General features: G+C 34.4%; 2 protein-coding genes across 3 annotated transcripts; both read right to left on the bottom strand.

The window, feature by feature from the left end:
- Nucleotides 1-10469: 10469 nt before the first annotated feature.
- Nucleotides 10470-14126, bottom strand: LOC135743962 (fucolectin-like). The gene is made up of 7 exons (XM_065261881.1): nt 14012-14126; nt 12987-13028; nt 12653-12917; nt 12341-12480; nt 12146-12237; nt 10858-10954; nt 10470-10742 (listed from the first exon to the last, which is right to left on the bottom strand). The coding sequence occupies exons 1-7, from the start codon at nt 14046-14048 to the stop codon at nt 10723-10725; spliced, it is 693 nt and encodes a 230-aa protein (XP_065117953.1). The 5' UTR covers nt 14049-14126; the 3' UTR covers nt 10470-10722.
- Nucleotides 14127-17630: 3504 nt separating this feature from the next.
- Nucleotides 17631-22038, bottom strand: slc35c1 (solute carrier family 35 member C1). Of its 2 annotated transcripts, XM_065261879.2 has the most exons (3): nt 21948-22038; nt 20695-21200; nt 17631-18391 (listed from the first exon to the last, which is right to left on the bottom strand). In XM_065261879.2, exons 2-3 carry the CDS (start codon nt 21167-21169, stop codon nt 17820-17822), a joined length of 1047 nt encoding a protein of 348 aa, XP_065117951.1. In that variant the 5' UTR covers nt 21170-21200; nt 21948-22038; the 3' UTR covers nt 17631-17819. The 2 variants fall into 2 exon arrangements, with proteins under 2 accessions (XP_065117951.1, XP_065117950.1); XM_065261878.2 differs by lacking the exon at nt 21948-22038 and having other exon boundaries at nt 20695-21296.
- Nucleotides 22039-24793: the final 2755 nt, after the last annotated feature.

The raw sequence follows: 24793 nt of genomic DNA, 5'->3' as shown, positions 1-24793 counted from the left end.
CTGGGACCAAAGTGCTGTGTGAATGAGCTTTTGGTCTTACACATTGTAATGGAGGACTAAAAGAGTTTGGCCTGAGTGTGACCTCATATTTATACCCTTGTAAAAGAGGAAGTCATGCTTGAATATTTTTCTTTTCCAAGTCACCCAAAAATATATATAAAAAAAGTATATTCAAAATATTTTGTTCATGTGAATTTATAGGAGTGTGGCCCACATATATTTAACAAATATTATTTTGTTGTGTTAAAAAAGTTTGTTTTGAATGAGAGAAAGGTTTTGCTATTAATATTTTCAACAATAAAGACATTTTGTTACAGCCTTTTGCTCATATTTAGCAAGCGTGCTAATATTAATGGAGGGCACTGAATTTGTTGTTTCCTATGAATTCTTCTTCTTTCATGTAAAGCTGCTACAATACAACATTGTTTAAAAGAGTGATGTAAATAAACTTGACCTAACGTGACTGGAAACCTCACGCACCATTAAACATTAGACACAGATCATTTGTTTTCTGAAATTTAAAATAATGTTTTGCTTTAAACTCATTTGTTAAGAAGATTACCTAAGGACATTCCTATATGTGTGCAAGAGCAAAAATATAAAACAATTCCTAAATATTAAAACTAAAGCTTTATCTCACCTGTATCTTTTAAGAGACAGTTCATCCAAAAATGAAAATTCTGTCATGATTTTCTCATCCTCTGTTGTTCTAAACCTTTTTTACTGATGAACACAAGAGAAGATATTTAAATAAATGATAGTAAGCACACAGCTGATTTTAATAGACTTCCATAGTAGGAAAAAACTAATCTGATGAATTTCAGTGAGTACCATCAACTGTGTGCCTATCATCATTTATTAAAATAACCTCATCATCATTATGAGAATGAGAAAATCATGACAGAATTTTTATTTTGTGTCCAACTATTCATTTAACACATTAATTCATGCGGCCTGTTTTACACTTCATAACAAAATCACATCAGATGAAGTTTTTACATTTATATATTTATAATTATTTGGTTTAATGTATCAGCAGTACACACACAGACACACATAGACAGTTTTTTATTTTATTTGTGTTAAGAGCAGTGATAACATCAGCAGTTCATTCATCCTAATACATCCATCCACACTTACTTACTACACATATTAACTATGTTAACCAGTTAACTCTTCTTCCTCAGGCTGGGGTTACCATACTGACAAACATAAACATTGATTGAATATTAATAATGTACAATAACCTCTACAGGTTTTACTTTGTCTGTTTCGTATTGACCTCATCTTTGTCGTAGATTTTAAAGAAGAGGCGCACACAGGTAACTCGCTCCCGCATCTCTCTTATCGATCTTATCTAACATTAGTTCAGTTTCAGTTCAATTTATTTATTTGTCATTGTTACAAAAACAACAAAATATCGATGCTTTCAACGAATATTACCTCTGCTGGTGTTAATTCTTTGCGCCTCTTTTTGTCATTCAACGTCTTCTATTTCATCTCGTGCCTGGGCCAATTTCTCAAAATTGCCATATTCACCATACAAATTAAATGATATGCAAAAATCATCCATTTAGTCTACCTTAATAAACATATGTGTCTCTCACGCAAGTGTAACTGTGTTACTATGGTTACCAATGTTTATAGTAGCGGATTAATTTCAAACTGTAATCAAACTGACTGGAACTACCTGTGCATTAAACGGTTTTAATGCACACCTTCCATCCAATCAGAATCAAGTATTTAAACAGCCCGTTGTACCGTAGAAATGAAAGATTGTGATGTCTGAAGTTCATGTCAGTTCACAAACACGTCACGCATCATTTAATCTTAAACACGGATCATTTGTTTTCTCCATCAGTCAAATTATGTTTACCTCGTTTCTTGGAAGACATCTTCATATATTTTTACATCAAAGGAAAATAAATGTTGAACAATGTTTTCATATTAATAAGATGAACAGTAAATATTAAGATATTCAGATTCATTCTGGATAATAATAACCTAAATGTTTTAAGATGATTTCAATCTGAATGTTTTAAGATGAAATGGAGCATAAATCACAGATATATTTACTGTAAGTAGAAGTTTTAAAATCTTACAGTAAACATTTAACAGGGACATTTCTGTAAAAAAAAAAGTTTCAATCCATTTCATCTAACTTTGTAAAACATTAAGAGAGAGGTCATGAAATATTATACTGTTAAAATTTGTTAACATCTGAATAATTAAAAATCTTTACTTTTAATTAAATTTTGCTTTAATATCATTGCTTAGCTTAATTAATGTTGTAAGATTCAGGTTTTATCATATTTTCCCAATGCCACTGATTGAAATATATTATATGTGTTATGTATAATTTTATGTCAATAAAAATGTGATTTGTGAAGCGTCAGACTGTGATGTGTGAGACTCTTTGAATAATATTTTCAATGTAAAACCTGACGTCAACATGCTAATGGAGATCTTAAAGTGAACAGACTTCACACGAACGTTCTTACATCTGAAGTTACAGCAGTTGAAGGATTTGTGTGATTATTTATTTTCATCATGAAGATTGTTTTACTGTTTGTCGTCTTATCAGGTGAAGGACTTTCATTTCTTTAATTGTCTCATTTGTTAAGAACTTTTTCAGCGTGATAATAATAAAATCAATATTTGTTTTACAGTAAATGTTACTTTTTAAAATGTTGACCATTAAGTAAATACAAGGTACTAAATCAATATGGCTGGAATAGGAGTGTGATATATTACATGCTTTTATACAACAGTTTGACGGCACACATTTAAAAAAAACAAAAAAAATCTAGAAAACAACAACGGAGTGATTTCTAAAAGCCTTTTTGTTGGGGAACTACTTTATTCAGTCACGGATTTGAAGCTCATAAATGACGGGTAACACTTTTGGGTGTTTGTTTTCAATGACAGAACTCAATAGATGTAATAGCGTTTCTCAATATTACCATTTCTTGGTCACAAAATTAGTTTTAAGATTAGTTCAGATATGCAAGTGACTCTACAGCCTCACTCATTTTAAATGATGAATGATATGTTAATGATATAAAATGGTGAAGCAGTTATCGTGACGATACTAGTACAATATTTCGTTTTCGTATTCGAGAACCAGAAGAACTGTTGTATAAAGGTCAATATTTCTCACATTAACTCTTAAGTTGACACTGAATGATGTTTGATTGAAGCATTTGTGTTTAAAGTAAATGTTCCAGGTGTGTAAATGAATATTTGTTGTGTTTCTTCTTTCTTCAGCTCTGTTTGATGGTTCATCTTCACAGAGTTATAAGTTTATCTATGTGCCTTCATTAATGACGTGGTCTGATGCTCAGATGTATTGCAGATATTATTACACAGATTTAGCCACCATTAAAAACCAGACAGATTATGATAATGTGGTAGCATTTGGAGGAACTCAATGGGTTTGGATTGGACTGCATCGGATGACTACAGATAATCTCTGGCACTGGTCTGATGACAGCCAGGTTACATTCAGCCAGTGGGCTGCTGGACAGCCGAGTCTCTATACCTTAAACGTCGATGGGTGTGCGAGTGCTTCCACTGAAGGATGGTTTGATGTCCCATGCACATATTTCTACCCTTTTGTTTGCTACATGGGTGAGTATTTATTATGTATTTTACTGAAAATGTTTTTTGGAAATAAAGTCCTTTAATATGCTTAAAACAAATGCAATAAGGTGTATTTGACATGAGCATTGACATACATTTCTTGCTTTATAGCCTAAAATCCATGTTTACCTTTCGTGTCGTGGAGTGCACTTGGCAAGAGTAGTAAAAACATGAAATGGAGTTAAAAAAATTCTAAATGAGTCAAGTGGAATGGATTTTAGGAAGCTATTCAAATCTTACCCTGGAGGACCGAGCACTACAGAGTTTAGCTCCAACCCTAATCAAACTTAACCACCTGTGATTGTCTAGTGATCATGAGACCTTGATTAGCTTGCTCAGGTGTGTTTGATCAGGGTTGGAGCTAAACTCTGCAGCCCTCCAGGGTAAGATTTGAATAGCACTGGTCAAGGCTGTAGCTGAAAAGAAATTTACTACCTCCAAAACACTCTTTGTTCAAAATCTTAACCAAAACACATCAAAACCTTTCGTAAGAGAAAAAGACCAAAAGCACAGATTGCTCGGCCCTGTTACAATAAACCCTGCGTTAGTTTGTGCCTACACTCTTAAAAATAATTACTTTCAGGGACCCAAAAAGGTTTATCTCAAGCATCTGTGTGGAATTTTCTTATTTTTTAGTTGAGACTAAGATGAGTGTTATAGTTAAAGGTATAGCGGAAGATTTTCCCGTATTATTTAAAAGAACCGCCCCTCGATATTTTAAAAAAAATGCTCCCGCGAGGGAACGCCTGTTAAACGCGTGCACGAGACAGAGAGAGAGCGTGCAGGAGCTCAGTTCTTCTCTTCGCTCTGTTCACAAGTTTCTGTCGGCATGTTTACCTTGTCTGTGCGGTTCGTGACTTGTGCCAGGGCTAGCATCGCAAATCATAGCTTACATCAACTTTTACTAGCAGTGATTTTAAATGGATTTCTCCAAATAGCATGACAAACTGTACCCTTACAGTAGAAACTTCGCGTGGGAAGTCCAACCTGTCCTTTTAGCTCACGACAGCGTGTGAAATAGTCTCCCATAAACATTCTGGTCTTGTTTCTTTATTTATAGTCCTTTCTCTCATTGTCATACAATTCGTAGACACTTTTTCTCCTGCGACCCTCAGACATTTTGAAAAACACAGTGAGAACGCGACCTTCAATGAATGGTTGAAACCGTAGCACAACACACATACACGTGAAAGTGCGCATGTGCAGAAAGCGAACGTAGAGGCGAGCACGTGCGACGGTTATACGTCAACATATAATCAGAATGATTGACATCTGGGATGACCAATAACAGTGGTGATCCACCCGGAAAACGAAAATCTTCCGCTATACCTTTAATGTTCATGAATGCATTTAAAATGTAAACATCAGTTATTATTATTATTATTGTGCATTTTATTTATAGACGCCTTTCAGGACACTCAAGGACCGTACAATAAAAAATAAGTAGATTTACAGACAAATTACAGTCATTGAAACATTACTACAGGTCAAAGATAAAATAATATAGTATAACATTCACATAAAAGCCTGCCTGAAAATGTAGGTCTTAAGACACAATTTAATTATAGTAAGATTTACAGCCTACATCCAGAGGCAACGAATTCCACAAGTAATGAGCTGCATCGATTAAAGCTCGAGACCCCAAAGATGTTGTGTGAGTCTGGGTGGAATATAGAGATGAATAAGATCTGATAGATAGGAGGGTGCAAGATTATTCAGTGATTTGAAGGTGGGGACAAGTACTAGTCAACATTTGAAGTGGATCAAAAAATTAAAGTTTATCAAAGTTGTCCTAAACAAGAATGGTATTAGGGACTTTTATTAAAGGTTTTGATCCATTTCAAATGTTGACTAGTGTAGTTTAAACTCAATACGGTATTTTACCGGGAGCCAATGTAGGTTTTTTAAAGGTGCAGTGTGTAAATTTTAGCAGCATCTAGTGGTGAGGTTGCGAATTGCAACCAACGACTCAGTCCACTGCTCACCTATCACTTTTAAACACATAGAGAAGCTATGGTAGATGTCACCGGACAAACATGTCATCGTCGGAGACAACTTAGTAAAAAAGTTTGGGCTTCAGTAGAAACATGGCGGCACAAAATGGCGACTTCCATGTAAGGGGACCCTCATGTATTTAGATAAAAACGTCTCATTCTAAGGTAATAAACACATAACGGTTCATTATGAAAGGTCTTTATACACCCCTGATAATATAGTTTTGTATATTATTTTGCATTTCTGTCAAAAGATCTTTCTTAAAATTACACACTGCACCTTTAATACAGGGGTAATGTGATCAGTTAAAGAGGAGTTCTGAACCAATTGGGGTTTATTTGTAGGTTTTGGAGGTAGATCATATAATAATGAGTTACGAAAGAGTCGTGAGGTGGATCAAAGGCATGGATCAAAGTCACTGTACTCTCCACTGAGAGAGCAAGACGAAGACGGTTATCTTACGGAGATGAAAATGCGAGAGTAGGAGTGTGATATAGATTATGACGTCTTCATTTCTAACAAATATTTTTCCATTACTGTTTATGTGGAGTCAGAAAGCTCTCAGATTTCATTAAATATATCTTCAGTGAACAATACACATGTGGAACAACATCATCAAGATTATCAAGGTAAATAATGAATGAATGTAAGAATTTTCATTACTGGTTGAACTAAACACAACTTTAATCACACAAAACAATCACACTTCTCACAGGGATGAAGAAGAGACACATCTTGAGATTAAAAGTAAAATCAGATCATGATGTGAACGATCCTGAAGTGATGACAGAGGTTTTACAGAAGGTGAATCTCACACTTTTGCTTTCTTTTAAACTACATGTTTATATTTATATAGATAATAGTTTATATACTGAAAGATATTACATACAATTTGTGCCTTGAAAGTGTGCAGTAACACAATCTGATCTATAGTTGAAGCAGATCCTGAAGCTGAAGGGATTGGATGAATATGACACACTGTCTTGGAAAAAACAATCCGATGGGAATGTTTTCCAGAAGTACCAGAAGAGACGTGTTCCTAAGCAACCTTGCCAAGATGCTTCTTAAACAACTCACAACTAACACAATACTAACTAATACTCTAACTCCCGTAGTTTAAATGCAGTCATGTAGTTTTAGAAGTTCACCAGCAGAGGTCACTACATTATAATTATTGTGTGCTTTACATGCATATCCTCTTATTTTCTTGTCTATGTTTATAAGTAGCCATGCATCCTGACTAGATTATTTTCTTATGCTAATAACATAAATCATAAATGTTTCATTACATTATATCAGTATAGGTTTCTATGATACGATGCCGTAAAAGAAAAAAAATTGGTTTGCCATCAATGTCATAGATAGATCCTTTCAGTTACAATTTGATTTCTTTCTTAATACTTTTTATTGTTCAAAGAACCATTTGTGAAAATTAAAGGATGTTAAAGGTTTTTATGGAAGTATACATATTTTTTTTTTCTTCAGTAGCACATTTATGTTAAAGAGTGTATTGGGGTTTGCTGCCCTCCTGCATTAGATGTCATTCTCTGACAGATGCATATTTATATAAAACACTTAAAGAAAGATTCATTCATTTAATCATTACTGTATCAGATGTCCTGAGCTGTGGTGCCAACATCTGTGGCGTTGTGAGGGTGTGGGGTCGAGGGGGATACTATGCTATAACTTAGGTGGTAGGTTCTGTGTAATAACTGTGTAAAATGCAACACTTTATTTTTCAGTCCTGTTTTCATGCTGTTACTATGGACGTAATGTACCCAGTAGTTAATGCATACGCTATGCTTGGGTTTAAAGGTTCAAAGACAAAGATACAGTACTGAGTACAAATGGCACATCACTAGTGTTTGTTATTAGTTTTCATATATGTACACATTGTCTCATGTAGATGTATAAATAGCACGAAGTGTAAAATTTGTGCAATACATACACCAAATTTCACTTTGGCGTGCATATGATACACCAGTCCTTCCCATTCACTTAAACGGCGCATCTTTTTATTAATTAGTTTCTCAATTTTTTCTGTTTTTTAAACAATTTTCGCTTGGGTTTAGGGTTAGATTTCAGATTTGCTTAAGGAGGTTATTTAATATACAGGTTTCTCCATGTTTTTGTCTATATTTAAGCCATGGTCGCTTGGAGTTGGGGTTAGAATTGGGGTTTGGGTTAGGATGTCATTTTTAACTTACACTTGCCTGCATGTACCACACACTTACCTGTACTGTTTATGTACAATTTGATGTACAATAAAATACTATTTAAAAAAATAAACATTACATATTTAAACATTTTGTATAAAAAAGGTTTGGGTTTAGGTTAATACAGCAATCTTTTTGGTAAAAGATTTTTAAATGTTTTACATTCTGTAAGCATCTATTAAACTAACTTTTAAACCAAAAAATGTTTGGTGTTTTTGAAAGTTGCGTGTAAAAACTACATATTAACAGTGAGTCCAGGCATTTAGATTCCAACATTTATGAATGATGAATGATTTATACTTTAGATTAGGTTATGCAGAAAGCTTTGTTAATGATTTATTCATGCATTTTTCCATTATCTATACACATGACTATAAGAGGTGTTGAATGGCTCTCCTGATTTTGCCAAGTGGTTGATGTCCTCAGGGCAACATTATGTTGACCCTGGGAGAACATTTCAATCAACCAATCAGATTTCAGAAATAAGTTTACAGTTTGTTTTAAGTTTAAAGGGACCATTTAACATGTCCGCCCAAAAAAAAATCAATTCATACTCCACACTCCAAACAGACGGGGGCAGTATACCTCCAGAAAAGTGAGTTGGTCTATTTTAATTTAGCAGCTGCAAATTCAGCAGCATATATAAAGTTTGATTTACATTAGCAACTAAGTTATCATTAGTCACAAAAAAAACATTCTGTCTCATTAAAATTGCAATGTTTTCCGCTACGTTTCGTGCGTCCTTTTGGTGTTCATTATAATCGAAGACATTTCAAGCTTCTTAGCTAATGTTACATTTTAGCATCAGCTTGGTAGATAACGGGTGAAAACCGGATCGGATCCGTGGGTAGAGCTAACTATTAAACGTTAACAGCTAAGGATGCGCAATAATTTGCATGCGATAGTCATTGCGCTTCTCGTCAGTGAAGCCGGTTTATTGATTAAAAGTGAATCGCCATCAGCTGCTTTCAGATGGAGCCACATTTACTGCACAAAGCCGTAGTTCATGTACAAGCTGAGCATAGGTTATGGCAATGCCTATTATAAGTGAACTTCTAGCGAAATACTAACAGCATCTTACTTACCAATCGAAAATAAATGTTGTCATTTCGGAGTCGAACCTCATTTCTTTCATGTTCATTAGTTGTCTCCAGCGATGAAAAGCTGTGCCAGTATTTACTCTGGTTCGGTTACTTTATTTATCATATTTTATTTGTGATTCCGAGCGCGTTGTTCCCTGCAGCAAATGTTTGTGGTAGTGGTAAATGTCTCTTGCTTTAGCCATTCTTCTGCTCTCTTCCCTGAACTGAAACCCGTCCGAAACCCCTATTGCAAGGCAGGAAGGCATCAAGGCATGTCCGAATCCATGGCTGTCCGAATTGCATTTCTCTGAGCTGCATTCATAAATCTTAAATCAACAAGTCAGCTGCCTTAGTTTTCGGACGCAGCGGTACTAGTAGAGGGCTGTACTCCCACTTATTCGTGTATTGCAGTTTGGCTGGCGGTTATGTGCGTGGCCCGCATACCGCCTCCCATGGTCGAAACTGGTATTACAACACCAGTCGGGCTGTAGCTAGTAATTTAGCATGCTAATTCAGATTGATATTTCTGCAGCACTATACCTTGTCATTTTTTTAATGACATCTTTGCCCTTATTTCTTCTCATTCTTTTGATGCGTGTAACTAATTTTTAAAAATCTTTTACCTCAATTATTACAAATGGCACCTTTAAGCTTACAACCAGGATTAGCTGTTTCTAGACCATTGTTTGGAGGGTATAGACAGCTTTCTTCTCTGATTTACAGTACATGGAGTCTCTAACCGATGTGAGCTTTAGTGAAAGGTAAAACCCAGTTCACATTATTGCTAGACCTCACACATTTTATGCATTCAAGTCTGTGTTGGAGAGTCAAAGGACATAACATAACCCACTGGAATTATTATTATTTTTTTCACTCAAAAATGAATGTTTCAATAATGTAGAAGTGCTGTACCGTATCGGCTAACAAAAACTTGCAACTCACAAATAGTTACCATATTAATTCATAAATGTTTAGTCATTTTGCAAATGATTAGTTCATCATTTACTATAACGTATGAGTGACTTACAACTGCATTAACAAAACATTGATGAAATATTAGCATATAATTTATGAATCATTTATACTGTTTTTCAAATAATTAGTTATTAATCTATAAATGACTTACAACTGTATTAACAAAAAATAAAAAATGTTAACCATTTATGAACAAGTACTCATGATTTGTAAATGATTAGTTCATTATTAACTATTCATCTATAAATGACTTAAAACTTCATTAACAAAACATTAATAAAATGTTAGCATATAATTTATTGATCATTTATACTGTTGTGCAAATAATTAGTTCATTATTAGCTATTAATCTATAAATGACTTAGAACTTCATTAACAAAACATTATTGAAATGTTAGCATATAACTTACTAATCATTTATAAATGTACAGTATGTTAATGTGTGTATGTTAATGTTTTGTTAATACCATTGTAAGTCTTACAACTGTATAAACAAAACATTCATAAAATGTTAGTATATAATTTATTAACCATTTATGAACAAGTAATCATAATTTGTAAATGATTAGTTCATTATTAACTATTCATCTATAAATGACTTAAAACTTATTAGCAAAACATTCATGAAATGTTAGCATATCACTTTATAATCATAATCATTTATGAATGTATAGTAATATTTAAAAAAATAATTAGTTTATTATTAATTAATAACTTATAAATGTTTTACAACAGAACATTATTATAAAGTGTTACCAATTACAATAAAATGTACATTGAGTTTCTCAGAGACAGTTTTAAACGCCAGATTATTACTTTTCTCCACTGCAAGCTGCAAATAAAACATTTTTGTTAATGACATCACACAGTTTTTATATAAAATACTGAGACACAAACAGAGATGATTAACTCAAGTATTTTCACAGAATACATGAGAACAGACTTACGTTTTACATTTTTCACCGTGATCACTTCCTTTTTAGGGACTTGAGACCACAGCACCGTCACATTTTTCAATCCTTTGTTATCCAGAGCAGTTTCCAACTGAAATTATCATCATATTATTATAGCATAAAAATAATAACTAAAAATCATAAATTAAGTACATTTGACTTCATTGCTTTTTAGTCAAAAGATACCATAACTCGATCTAAAACACATCTAAAATCTATGTACATGGAAATTTGCATTGTTATTATCGAGCAGCACTGCCCTACAAAAAAGTTCTTGCTAGAGAACTGAGAAAAATTACTTTTTAGTTTAGACTTTTTAGTGACTTTTAGTTGTCAGTTATTTTCTTCTTGATATATAGTTATTTTCTCGAAAACAAAAATGGACTCAAAATACTTTTCCACATGATAAATGAGGTCTTGAATGTCCCCAAAATATCAATAACTCATTTTCGACCAAAAACAAAGTTTGTTTTTGTAGGGCAGAGCAGCCTCATCTTATTCAAAGGGATTTAGGGTACATTCAAGGTATAATGTGTTTTCTTTTATCTATCAGTATTTGTATTCCCTGTGAATCAAACCAGTAACCTTTGTGCTACTAATGCAATACTCTACAGCTGAGCTACAGAAACACTGACAACCTGATCTCACAGGAGAACATAACTATTTATAGTGGACATATCATGAAAGTCGGACTTTTTCAGTCCCAATTGCTTCTATCAACCTAGAAAATGTGAAAAAGATCAACCCAGTAAATTAGTTTTGGTAAAACATTCTCTACAAGCATGTGAAAAAATAGATAATTCAAATTTGGCTTCCCTTGTGATGTCAGAAGGGGATCTTATTATAATAATACCGCCCCTTAATCTGCACTATCCAACCACGACACTGCACTTTAGTGCAGAGAGAGAATAATAATAATAATTGAGAGCACAACTGAGTTTCAATTTCAACAAACCACTATTATGGTGATCAGTGTTTGCATTTCATCAGCTCATTTGCATTTTAAAGGACACACCCCAAAACAGCACATGTTTGCTCACACCTACAAAGTGGAAATTTTAACATGTTATAATAAATTATCTATGGGGTATTTTGAGCTAAAGCTTCACATATGTAGTCTGGGGACACCAAAGATTTATTTGACATCTTATTTACACGTCTCATAATATGAACCCTTTAACAAAGTGCACCATTTCACACAAAAACAACTGATAGTGGTATTCATTCTAATCTGTAGTTGATAGGTTTCATGATCAGAGTTGTGTTGATTTCTTTCTCTCACCTGTTTCAGTAGATTATTTCTCACTGTAGTGTCCGTCAGATCAGCACTTGAGCTAAACTTCATCTTTACCATGGACCTTTTAACACAGCGATCTAACATACATGCAAAAATAAGAGTAAAATTCATTAGCATACATCTACTCACTAAATAACATTTGTACACAAAAACAATTAATCATTTGAGTTTTTAGTTTACCTGCTTTATAAACCTCCAATTCACACAGAGTGAGAATCTGTTCAGATCCAGGAAGAAAGACATTCACATAACGCCCCTCCAATCCATTACATGAGTAACTGTTGGACTCACCTGCTGGAATAGCAGAAATAACAGCACATCTAGAGAGAGAGAGACAGAGAGAGAGAGAGAGAGAGAGAGAGAGAGAGAGAGAGAGAGAGAGAGAGAGAGAGAGAGAGAGAGAGAGAGAGAGAGAGAGAGAGAGAGAGAGAGAGATGAATGAGATGTTTGAGTTTGTGATGATCAAAACCAAACAAAAAAAGAGCTTCTCACAGTGGATTGTTGTTGCCGTTGTTCTCTAAAGAGTTTCCGATGCGAATCTCTGCACCTTTTATGAAATCTGAACAGCAGACCAATCTGTTTGTGATGATAACTCTGCTGACACAGTAAACATCACGCAGATCTAATCTCCACCATGGGTCACTCCCAACAATGGTTTCAAAGCACGTTGTATCTGGATTGCCATCAACACCATTTTCAGCAAAATGTTCCAGATATGTCGATGACTGAATAACATGTCCTCCTCTTGCCAGGTTTACTGGAAATGCAGAAATAAACATAAGTGATTGGTTTATAAAGACATGAGGATGAAGTTTAAGATTCTCACCTTCATATCCATTCACTGTTTCTGGAGTTGATGACAAAAACTCTGCCAGAAGAAGCACAGAATTAAAATGAGTTATAGGTGATTATATTTAACATCTTCAATAGGGTTTGCTGAATAAATAAATCTGACCCTGGATCACAAAGTCAATCATTTGAAGCAATAGCCACAATACAGGTCAAAATTATCGGGTCAAACATCATGAGAATATTAAATAAAGATGATGTTACATAAAGGTATTTTGTAAATGTCCTACTGTAAATTTTTAAATATATTTATTAATAATAATTATAATGTCCAATGGCCTTAAATATTTAAGATTATGAACATACAGAACGTTTTTCAAATTAGTAACCTACAGTGGCTTCAGATAAAAGTATTTGGATACTTGGAAAATTAAGTTATATATAATGTCTGATTACTTTAGATTCACATAATTCAATTATGTTTTTCACAACTGACTTAACTTTTCTAAGCCGCTTTGAATGAGAACTTGAACTCAAATGCCATCAATTAGATTTTTAGTGGATGAATGAAAGGATTTGTTCATTTAAATGTGATCCATCTGATATCACACTTCTCAGAAAACCTCTTTAGAAGAGTCTCTAAATTTGAATTATTAAAAAAATTCATTCTAAAAAGTTGGATCAACTGAAAAAATTACTTCAATTGGTAACACTGCAAAAAATGCAAGTTTATTTAATTTAAATTTTTACTTTAGTTTCACTTTAGGTGAAAATGTTAGGTTGAATAACTACGGTGTTACCAATTGAAGTATTTTTTTAAGTTGATCCATCTTTCCACTTTTAACAGTGTTGTCAAATTCAGGCAATAAACTTTAAACTGAAGAACATTTAACAATATTGTTTTCTATTTTGCTAGAAGCATAAGGTACAGTAAGTGTAAACTAAATAATAAACCAGGCATGCAAAATTCAAAAAGTATTGTCAACAAAGTGAAATGTTAAGAAATGCATTTAAAGATAAGTGTTAAAGTAAAATACAAAACATGCTGATGTTATACTTTACCCAGAAAGATCAGCAGACAGCTGTAAAACTTCTTCATGTTTGATTAAAGCCGTGTCTGTCTTTTACAATAACTGAGACTTATATCAGTCTCTCTCTCTACAGGTCTGCCTCTCTTTCTTTATGATCAAATAGAAAATCAATCAGTTAGCTGAAGGGAAATTATAACTAATCTTTATATTTGGATAGTTCTCCTATCAGTTAAAACGCATGAGTAAGTGTAAAAGCAGCTTTCAGGTTCAGTAAGAAGTCATTTACATTGTAAAGGTAATTTTTTTCTCTTCAGGTCAATCCTCGTTCAGATGTGATGTGATGATCATTTATTCCTCTCTTGCTGTTACCTGCTGGACTTGAAACAGTAATTTACCACAATTTTTATCAAAAATAGATCATTTAGGGATTTTTTCATAGGGATTTACATATCAGTGACAAACAGCTCAACTCATTATAAAATATCTGAACTTCTGAAAAAAATTACATTTATTTTTACTGTGTGTAGTCAAACACAACTAAAACTTAAAGACCTTTTACTGATATTCTTCCCTGGTTTTTGGGTCAAGAAGCTTTATTAACTCTTTCAGAATCCATCAATCTCCTGCCTGCTTTGGTTAGCTTCTCACTTGACTCGTTTATAATTTAAACTGAAGTACAGGATGTAATGCAAATCAGTGTTTGTCATTCACAAACAATGAATACTAAATAAATATTTAAATAAGCCAATGACAGATAATATTTATACGACACCTCAAAGCTCCTAGTGTTAAATTAACATTCTTGTAGAGCCAGTTTCCCGGACAGGCCTTAAATCTAGTCCCAGAATAAAATGCATGTTTCAGCTATCTTAACTGAAAAGAATTACACATCTTAATATATATCAGGGCAATTGTTTTGTCTCAATATGCAAAATAGTAATGCATTAAAAATTTAACACTGATTCAGTGTTGAAGGTAATGAGATAATGAAGTCCTGTAAAGGTACCAAACGGAAACTTAGGGTACAGCCCCAGTGACAAAAAAGGTACAGTTTTGTACCTTTATTTCTGACAGTGTACCTCAGTGGCAGGGCAAAACATCATGGGTTCTAACCCAGGGAACACAGGTTGGTAAAATGTATAACTTATAATGTAAGTAAGTCGCTTTGGAAAAAGTGTCTGCATAAATATAAAATATGCATTTAAAAAAAAACATTTTATATATAAATATAAAATATGTTCATTTTGCACTCTTAGTCCTGTAATACAGCAGTGTCATGATGATTTGTGAAGAATACAAACAAATTTACTGATTCAGTGTTTATTTTTTAGCACTTTTTTACCACAGTGAATGCTTTATCTGATTGGTAGATTTTTTCGATAAACACACACCTGCCTGTCAAATTCTGCTTTGCGTCATGCCGCATTACCACCTTGGGCGTGCATTATTTACCAATAACTCAATGTGTTAATGTGTAAAGGTGAAACGTTCACTATGTCAGAGATTCATCAATTTTAGAAATCCTGCTCTTTAAATGAACTGTAACACAATATTTCACTGTCCATTATATGTAAACTTTTCTACTTAGAAGTAGAAGTACTAAGATGTACTAAGTCAACAAAATGCCCTTTTAATGTATTATGACATTTTAACTTTAATAAATATATCATATGTAGTGAAGAGAAGTCATGTTACTGATAGTTAATTGTATGCCCACATAAACTGCTAAACAGTAGAGTTAGTCAAAGACCCAGTGAAATTTATACAAGTTAAATGTTTACTCTGTGATGTTTTTTAGGCAATGAATAATCTGTGGGTAATTGTCATGTGAGTAGTTCTTCTTCAAAAAGTTGTGAAACTTTATATCATGTTAAAAGGTTTGTCCTCCTCACAGATATAAACTGCAATGACAGGTCTGACCTCATTCTCATAAATACATGCAGCTAAATGCAGACATATACAACTCAAAACCCAACCCAGAGAAAGAGGAAGACACATGAGAAAGGTGTAGTTCATTTTGTTCTTTACACACGACACACCCCAATTAATTTATTATGGTTGCTCTCAAAATTACCAACGTGATCTCATGAGAATACGTGTTTATTTTTACGTTTCAGTGTGGTTGTACCTTACGTACATTTACTTACATTTAAAACACACTGAAACATATAATATCGACATTTTGACATGACTTATACGTAAATTATTTACAGCTTTACAAACTTACAAATTTGTACGTAAGTTATTCCTATTCATAAATATTAAAATCGCAGGCATATTAAGTAATAATTACACCAAAATACAACATAAATTCACAAAAGCAATAAACAATTTGTATATTTAAACATTTTGTATAAAAAGGGTTTGGGTTTAGGGTAAGGTTTAGGGTAGGGTTAAGGTGGTAACATATCCCTAAAATGGTTAAAGGGAATTATACAGCAATCTTTAAGGAATTAAAGATACGTAAATGTTTTATGTTTTTTAGCTGTAAAAACATAATAATGCTACGTTTAAATGTTGTAAATATGTCTACATTGTACGTTCTAGCATCTATTTAAATGTACCAAAAATATGTTTTTTGTTTTTGAAACACTACATATTAACAGTAAGACCAGGCTGAAATCACACTTAACCCTCGACTTTTGAATTTCTGTGGTCTTTATGTACGTGGAAAGTTGTAATAATAATAAGGAATTAATTAAAAATAAAACATTTGATTGTTTTGCCTTAGTCATCTCATTAATAATTATAATAAATGTGAAGTGTAAAACCTTTAAAGGGGCAAAATTATGAGAACAACCATACCTCTTAAGCTAAAATTGAGAGTTCAAGGGCCTCATTTATAAAATGCTGCGTAGAAACCATCCTACATTTGATCATATGATCTTTTTTTTTTTTAATGCGTACGTGTGATTCATAAAACAGACGTACACACAGAAAACGCGCATACACCTTTTTTTTAGATGTGAAATTTATAAATCGCAAATGATCTTTCAGATCTCCGGCTTTAAACGATGGCAATGATGGTGTTTTTTAATGTTTAAACCAGCAAGAATGGCATATATTTTAAAAACATGTGGTAATTGGACAAGCAAAAGTGCGTACGTCTGCTCAGACCCTGACGTGGCGCTAAGCACTTTTCCACATCAAAGACACATTTTGTAAATATAGACTTTGCTGTGGCTTTTTGCGTACGCACACTTTACGATCAAATGTGTGCGTATGCATGCTTTATAAATAAGGCCCCAGATCTATTGTATTTAAATGATACGATTATGGTATGTTTAGTATGATATGACCTTTTTATCATGTCAGGTAAATAAATGCTGGGAAACAAGTAATAATAGATATTGTAAAACAGGTTGCTTTAGCCATTTTTATTTACACTTAGAGCTGGCGAAAGAAATCGTCTGCGATTCTTATGCGTGTCTCATCAGTAAAGCCGGCTCGGTGATTAGTAGTAAATCGCCATCACCTGCTTTCAGATGGAACGGCATAAACTACACAGAGCCGTATTTTACTGAAAGCTAGGCAAAATCGCGTTCATAATTGTGGAAGATCGTCTTCAATTATGAAGCTTCTTGGTGAACTACGGCTCTGTCTATAGAGATGCCGCTCCATCTGAAAGCAGGTGATGGCGATTCACTACTAATTACCGAACCGGCTTTACTGATGAGACACGCATGAGAATCACAGGCGATTTTTTTTTTGCCCAGCTCCATTTACACTACAATGTCATTGACAATACAATAAATACATCAAATGATCATATAAAACAGAAAGATCACTAAACAGTCTCTCTAAATTAAGGCATTTTTAAGCACTTAACAAAAATCTCTCTACACCCCCAAGTCTTCTTTACTTTTCTGAGGAGTGCCATTTTGTGTCTCCACCGGCACCTGAACTTTTTTCATCTCAAGTCCTTTGACCCAAGTGTAGGCGAAAGATCCACCCAGAACCATTATGTTGCTCGTCCACCACAGTACACTTTTACTGGACGCCCAGTACGCCACGGCCAACACGGTCTGAGCGCAGGATTTGGCTGTGCCAGACACATTGTGAGTCAAAGGGCTGGTGAACTTAATCTGAAGTCCTGTTACGTAACCGATGGCAAAGCCGAATACTCCGCCCAAAGTCATCATGCCCCAAAAATTTAAATCTGTCAGTCGGCTAAAGCTAAACAAACTTCCCAATTCGCCGAATATGATGACGAGGGGTATAAAAAGTATGGTGGCGTTGAGGTTGTTGTAGTAGGAGAGCTTCCATATATTTCCATCCACCACTGGCAACACTTTCTTTGTGTAGATGGCATTAAGAGAAACACAGAGACTAGCCAGGATGCCAAAAAAGACACCCGTCCAGGAGAGAGAGCCGGCCACCCCTTCCTGATCCACACCAAGCCAGAAGCCACCTAGAGGAAGAGGAACAAAGACAAAGCATATCTCTCATTAGGTTCATTCCTGATATGTTTTGTTGACAAACTGGATCATCTTTATAACAACTTTTGGAACAAAGCAGGTGGAGCAATCAAGTGTTGTGCCAAATTTTAAGTCTCTGACAGATGAACAACCTTTAATGTTGTAATATGGTTGAAAATAAAATAATGTCAGTTGTTCGTTTAACTCTGATTTTGCAAATTGAATCAACAGGTAATTTAACATTGATTCAACCTTGTTCTTGTCCTTGATTCAACTGTGAATCAATGCTGAAATGCCTGCTAGGTAGCTGGTTAAGCAGACTGGTTTATTTTACATTTTTAAAGCTGGCCAGCCTGGTCTGTCTGTAATACCAAGCTGGTATTAGCTGGTCAGGCTGGTTTTATCAGCAGAGACTATTAGGCAAGATAAACACATATGTTGGAAAAAGCAATGTCTGGTCACATGTCAATGTCGACAAACTACTAGTTGGTTGGCAAGTTGTTAGGGTCACTGTCAATGTTTTGCAACTTGTTCTTTTCAAAGAGGGGGCATGTTCCTGTGGTAAAGCATGTTCCGGCTTTTCTGACGAGGCGAGCCTCTAATAACTTTACAGTCCGCATAGATATATACACGGTCCGGACCTCCCGCTAGCTTCTAGCAATTAGCACGCGGTCCACAAGCAGTATACATCCCCCACCGGGTCTTAATTTCTGTAATTTGCGAAAATAATGCGTTTGAAAAGTTTATAACGGAAATATGTTAGTATTGTCCAGGGAAAACGAGTGTATTGTTCAGACTGCTACATCACAATTTACGCTGGAATCTTTGTGTGTCATGATGAGTTTGACACACCGAGACCGGGCCTTACAGCCCCGGCTTTTCTGACGATGCTAACCCCCGAGCCTCTTATAACTTTACCGTCCGGACCTCCCGCTAGCTTCTAGCAATTAGCACGCGGTCCACAAGCAGTATACATCCCCCGCCGGGTCTTAATTTCTGTAATTTGCGAAAATAATGCGTTTGAAAATGTTTTATAATGGGAATATGTTAGCTTTGTCCAGGGAAAACGAGTTTATTGTTGTGACTGCTAACGTAACATCACAATTTACTCTGAAATCATTGTGTGTCATGAGTATCTTATCCTGTAGTGTACTTATTAGTGATACTTTTCTGTATGATTTGTCTGTTGGCAACATAAACCGTTAATAATAATAATAATATATAAAATAATAACACAGTATGGTCTGTACTGCTCACGATACCACGGAGCACGGGCACATGACGTTAGTAGTGGGGCGTGATCAAAGGAGCAGCAGCTCATAAATATGTAAGACTAGCTCAAAACGGCACAATCTAAAAGTTACTGAAACAGAGGCTACTAGAGATGGGTAACAATCTTTTCCTACAAGCTATTTCGAGCAAACAACTTTTGAAACATGCTTTATGGAACTCATACACCTATTTAACTTGTGGAAAAGCAAGATGGGCATTTTAACGTCGGTCATACACCTGTCGGTTCTTGCAGTGCCGCATGAAGTCGAACATACTTATTGCAACAACTTCACCTCGCTCCAACACGAAGTACCAGTCCGCGTCACCGCCAGCGCCGCTGGTGATTGGCTTACGTGGGCTTGAGGTTCTCATTACACCGCCAACTACAGGTTTGGCATGCTCTTAACGACATATATACACGGGTGCGTGTAAATTAACACTTTTCTGAAAACTGACATGTGTGCAAAGTTATTTTTGAAACCGGAGAGGTTGAAATGTCAGTTTATGAAAATAGCCACCCACATGTAAACGTAGTCTAAAAGAGTGACTTCAATGTCCAAATCTTTTTGGGTGGCAGTACTGATTATACTATGGGGTTGAAAAGTCTGCAAACTCTTTAAAACTCTTTTTCAAACTAACATGTAATAGGATCATTGCATTTAATCCTATTGGGTTGATGACATTGAAAGAATCAGATATAATCAATCCAATAGTATTTAAAGCCAGGTTGTGCATTACTTCTAAGTCACCAATTTAAGAAACAAAACAAGTATCCTACATTTGAAACCCTGAATATGGTTAGTTAGTGCTTATAGAAAGATTAACTTCTTTCATTAATGTTTACAGATGATCTTTGAACACTTCGCACACACAATCTCGAGCTGCCACGTCCAAATTGTTATAATAAATCATGACAGAAATGTATTGCACTAAATTATAATACAACATTAAAGGATTTTCTCAGACTTTTGGCCTTCACTGTTTTTAAAAAAGACTTGTAGAGAGGTATGATGCTGACACTCACCCAGAATGACTCCACAACACATCAACGCGTAAAATGACGTCGTTTGTTTTAGCATAAAGTACGACAAAATGACGTTAAATACGGTTGTAAGCGATCGGCCAACAGTGTAGAAGGCCACACCCACGTGCTTCAGACACAGATTATTAAATGTGATCATGCCGATAAAAACAATAGACAGAGGCAACAACTCTCTGGACACCCGCAGATCCAGTTTCAGTGACGGGAAATCCACGTATCCCGGACAAAGCTTTGCCAGACAGTTCATGAGCAAACACAATCCAACAGTGATAAAACACTGGAAAAAAGTGACGAATAGTGGCGCATTCAAGTCCTTGTTGTCTAACAGATAGTTATTGAGGAACACCATGGTAATGGAGATAAACCAGTAGAGAGTCACGACAATAAAGATCTTGAACGCCTTCACAATGAACGGCTCGTCTTTGTCCTCCAGATGCATGGGGTCTGCGAGGGCCATTCTTAATATCCTGGATCGTTTCAGTTGAGTCCTGTTCATGATTCACAAAAGAAAAAAATGAATCGTGTGAAAAAGTGTTCATTGTTTCATCACAACATCATTTCGCGTCGACTTCCTGGTACAATCTGAGTGGACTGTTAGGGTTGCCAGGTCAACTCCGCAACAAAACTCAAAACATATTCCTTTTTTAGTAATTACATTTCTTTTTTTATATATATTTTATATTTGTATGTTTTTATTTGTATACCTGTTGTATAATGTCGGCACAATTTAAAATCGTAAAAGAGACACATTGTATAATAACATACAATAAATATACTCAATCAGGAAAGATGTTTTTGGGTTAATTTAAATGAAATTTAAATTAAAACCACAGCTTTATCTAAACTTACCCGTTTTATATCCACAATATGCCTATATACTGTTAAAATAATTTTCATCTCATCGTGAGCTCAACACATGGACCGCGAACCTGGCAACCCTGATAGTTTTGCTTTGGACAACTTCCTGGTTTCACATTCTTAAAGTCATACAGCTTTGTATTAACATTTCACACTAAAAATGTGAAGCAACGTTGACGTTTACAACAAACTGAGAGATAACAACGAAAATAATAAATTTTAAAACATATATTTAGCTGTAGGAGTAAACATAACATATCATATGTTATCTTCTGATCGAGATAAACGATAGTAAAGGACCGAAAGATAAAATCATGCGTCTAAATGAACACATTTTTTACAAAATTGCATTTATACATTTGAATCTTGCGTCTTACCTCACTGTACATCAGAACATGTAAGCTCTTAAACATTTGTACATTCAAACAGGAAGTGATTAGTGATTTTATTATTTAAACTCCTCCTTTGGTTTGAACACGTTTCAAAGAAAACAAACAGGTGAAACCACCTTATAAACAATGGTTTCAGTCAGTGAGATAAATCTAAAGTTGTCTGACCACATCTTTGAACGCAACATTTAATGCCATAACATAAAACCTACCAAAATCAATATGCTAGGTTACCTGGCAAAAAAAGGTCTACGTGTTATTAGTTCATTTTTACATGTTAACACTTAATGTTTTATTATGTGGATTTTGACAAACTGTGTATTTAAGACCTGTACACATTTTGATTAATATTTGTTTAATAATATTTATTTTTATAATACAAAATAGGCAACAAAGAAAGTATTTTGTTTTAAAGATGCTTATATTTTATTTATGTGGATGTTGACAATTTTTTTATTTTTACCCAAACCAATTCATTTAAGGCCTGTACACTTTGTTTAATAATATTTATTCTTATATAAAAAAACAGGCAGTGATGGTTACATGTGAATAAAAAGTCCTGTTTAAGAGTAATGCATTTTGTGTTTGCAGTTCTATTTTTAACAGCAAACCAGAAATCAGAATATCTGCGGAGTTTTTAGTCATCCACAGTGTTTCCAAGTCTTAGGCTACGTTCATACTGCAGGGCTTAATGCTCAATTCCGATTTTTTGAAAAAATGAGATTTTTTTGCAAGGCCGTTCACATTTCCAATAAAATGCGACCTTTTGTGATCTCCTGTGTGAACGTGAAATGACCCAGAAGTGACCCGCATGCGCATAAGAGTACTCCACGGTCAAGGACGTCACTTGTAAGCTAACGTTAAACATGGATGTCAACAACGGTGTGGTCAACAGTGGAGCTCTTTTTGCAATATTAAAGTTATTTTCCCAACGGAGCCAGCACAATTACAATCTTCTGTTTTTTTATGTAAAATGTAAGGTAACATTTGTTTAATTATTCCTCATATCATTTTAAAGCCACGATCTACAGAACATCACACAAAAAACATTTTGATAACTACACCTAAAAAAAATAAAGGAGATCCTGCCTTGGAAACTCCGGCTACAATTCAGTGTTTTTATATAATTTGGAGATTTAGCGCGTCAAAGCAGTCATGACAAAAAAAACGACAAATGAGAAATGACAAATAATTTGTGTTTGTTACTGTAAATGATAAAAACTAAGCTTTATATACAATTCATTAAACGTTAATTTATAACAAGAAAAACACTGAAATTAATGATTTTATAGACACTTCGCGTTATTATTTAGCATAGAAATACCTGCTTCCTTGCTTTGACTTTGATCATCTCTGTATTCACTTTAGATACAGAAAGACCTGATGATATTATTTATTTCAGGAATCTCTTTGCTATCATTTGAAAGTGAACACACGAAGACAGTCGTGTTAGGCATAAATATAGGTTTGGTGCAGATATTTTCCGTTTCAGCACCGAAATTTAAAGAAACGGCTTACCTGTTTTGTAGTTTAACTTTTGACATAATAACCAGTTTGTTTTAAATACATTTTAAAAACTTATACCCGTCGAAAAACATCCGTTTTTTAATGTTTAGTTTGATGAACTCCTAAATATGAGACGAAGAGCACCTAGCACGTTCGGCTAAATTGCATGCGCAAGCATGGCCAGCACGCAATAGCGCAACATCGATACAACGAAAAGCAATCCAAAATTTACAGACTTAAATTAGATCAGAATTTACGTTTATTATAAATACAATTTTTTTTATAAAATAAGGTTAGAAGTAACAAAGTGCAGAACAAATGTGCAAAATGCCTCAAGTGCACGGAAACAAAACACAAGCCAAATAGATAAATCAGATAACCCAGAGTGATTTATAAATAAAATGAAGAAATTATTAAAAGAACGAAAGTATAGCCAGAATTGCCAGCTTTGTCTTTTAAATGTAGAAACAAAGAGGCAATGGTTTATAAACATACCTCTTATGGACGTGTCGACCGGTCACAGGGGTTGTTGGATTTATAAACGCATTTTAAAAATATTTATTGAAAGCTGCTTCACATATTATTCGCAGCATTATAATAATATGCTATATATTAATATATTTGGAGAACGCTGTTATATGTGAAATCATATAACGTGTGCACCCATACGGCCAAAATTTAATGATGTGGAGCAGTGTTAGCAACGTCGCCCATGGTTGTTGTTTATCTTATCGTTCTTGCCTACTTCAATGCAGAATTATGACGTTTGTAGCGTATCAGTGACGTACGGGTCGGATCCATGTGGCCTGGCCGTTCAGACGAAGGTCGCATTTCAAAAGATCGGATACGTATCGGATTCAGGACCACATACCCAAGTGGCCTGGGTCACATTTGAAAAGATCGGATCTGTGTCGTTCAGACTGTCATGAAAAGATCAGATACAGGTCACATAGGGGCAAAAAAATCGGAATTGGGTCGTTTCAGACTGCAGTATGAACGTAGCCTAATGTCCCTCCATTGTTTTTAGCCTGATGTAAATTTAATTAGACACTAAAAAAATTATTACCTGTTTATTTCAGTATGCTAATTAATACCATATTTAAATGATAAAAAAGCTAATAAAATATAACTTCTCTAGGGAAATAATATATCGTAAGAAAGAATCATATAATGAGACTGAAATACTTCGTATTGCATATAGCATGTTTATGTGTAATTCATACTGACATTTTTACCAATTTAATTATTTTAAATCTACAGTTGGCATCTTTCATGATGCCTAAAATTAAATGTTAAGTTCTACAGACTTGAAGAGCCAACGGAGACTT

This window comes from Paramisgurnus dabryanus, chromosome 2, assembly GCF_030506205.2.
Source record: "Paramisgurnus dabryanus chromosome 2, PD_genome_1.1, whole genome shotgun sequence".
In the NCBI taxonomy this organism is placed as follows: domain Eukaryota; kingdom Metazoa; phylum Chordata; class Actinopteri; order Cypriniformes; family Cobitidae; genus Paramisgurnus; species Paramisgurnus dabryanus.
The sequence above is the reverse complement of the archived record's forward strand: the minus strand, read 5'-3'. Positions and strand labels throughout refer to the sequence as shown.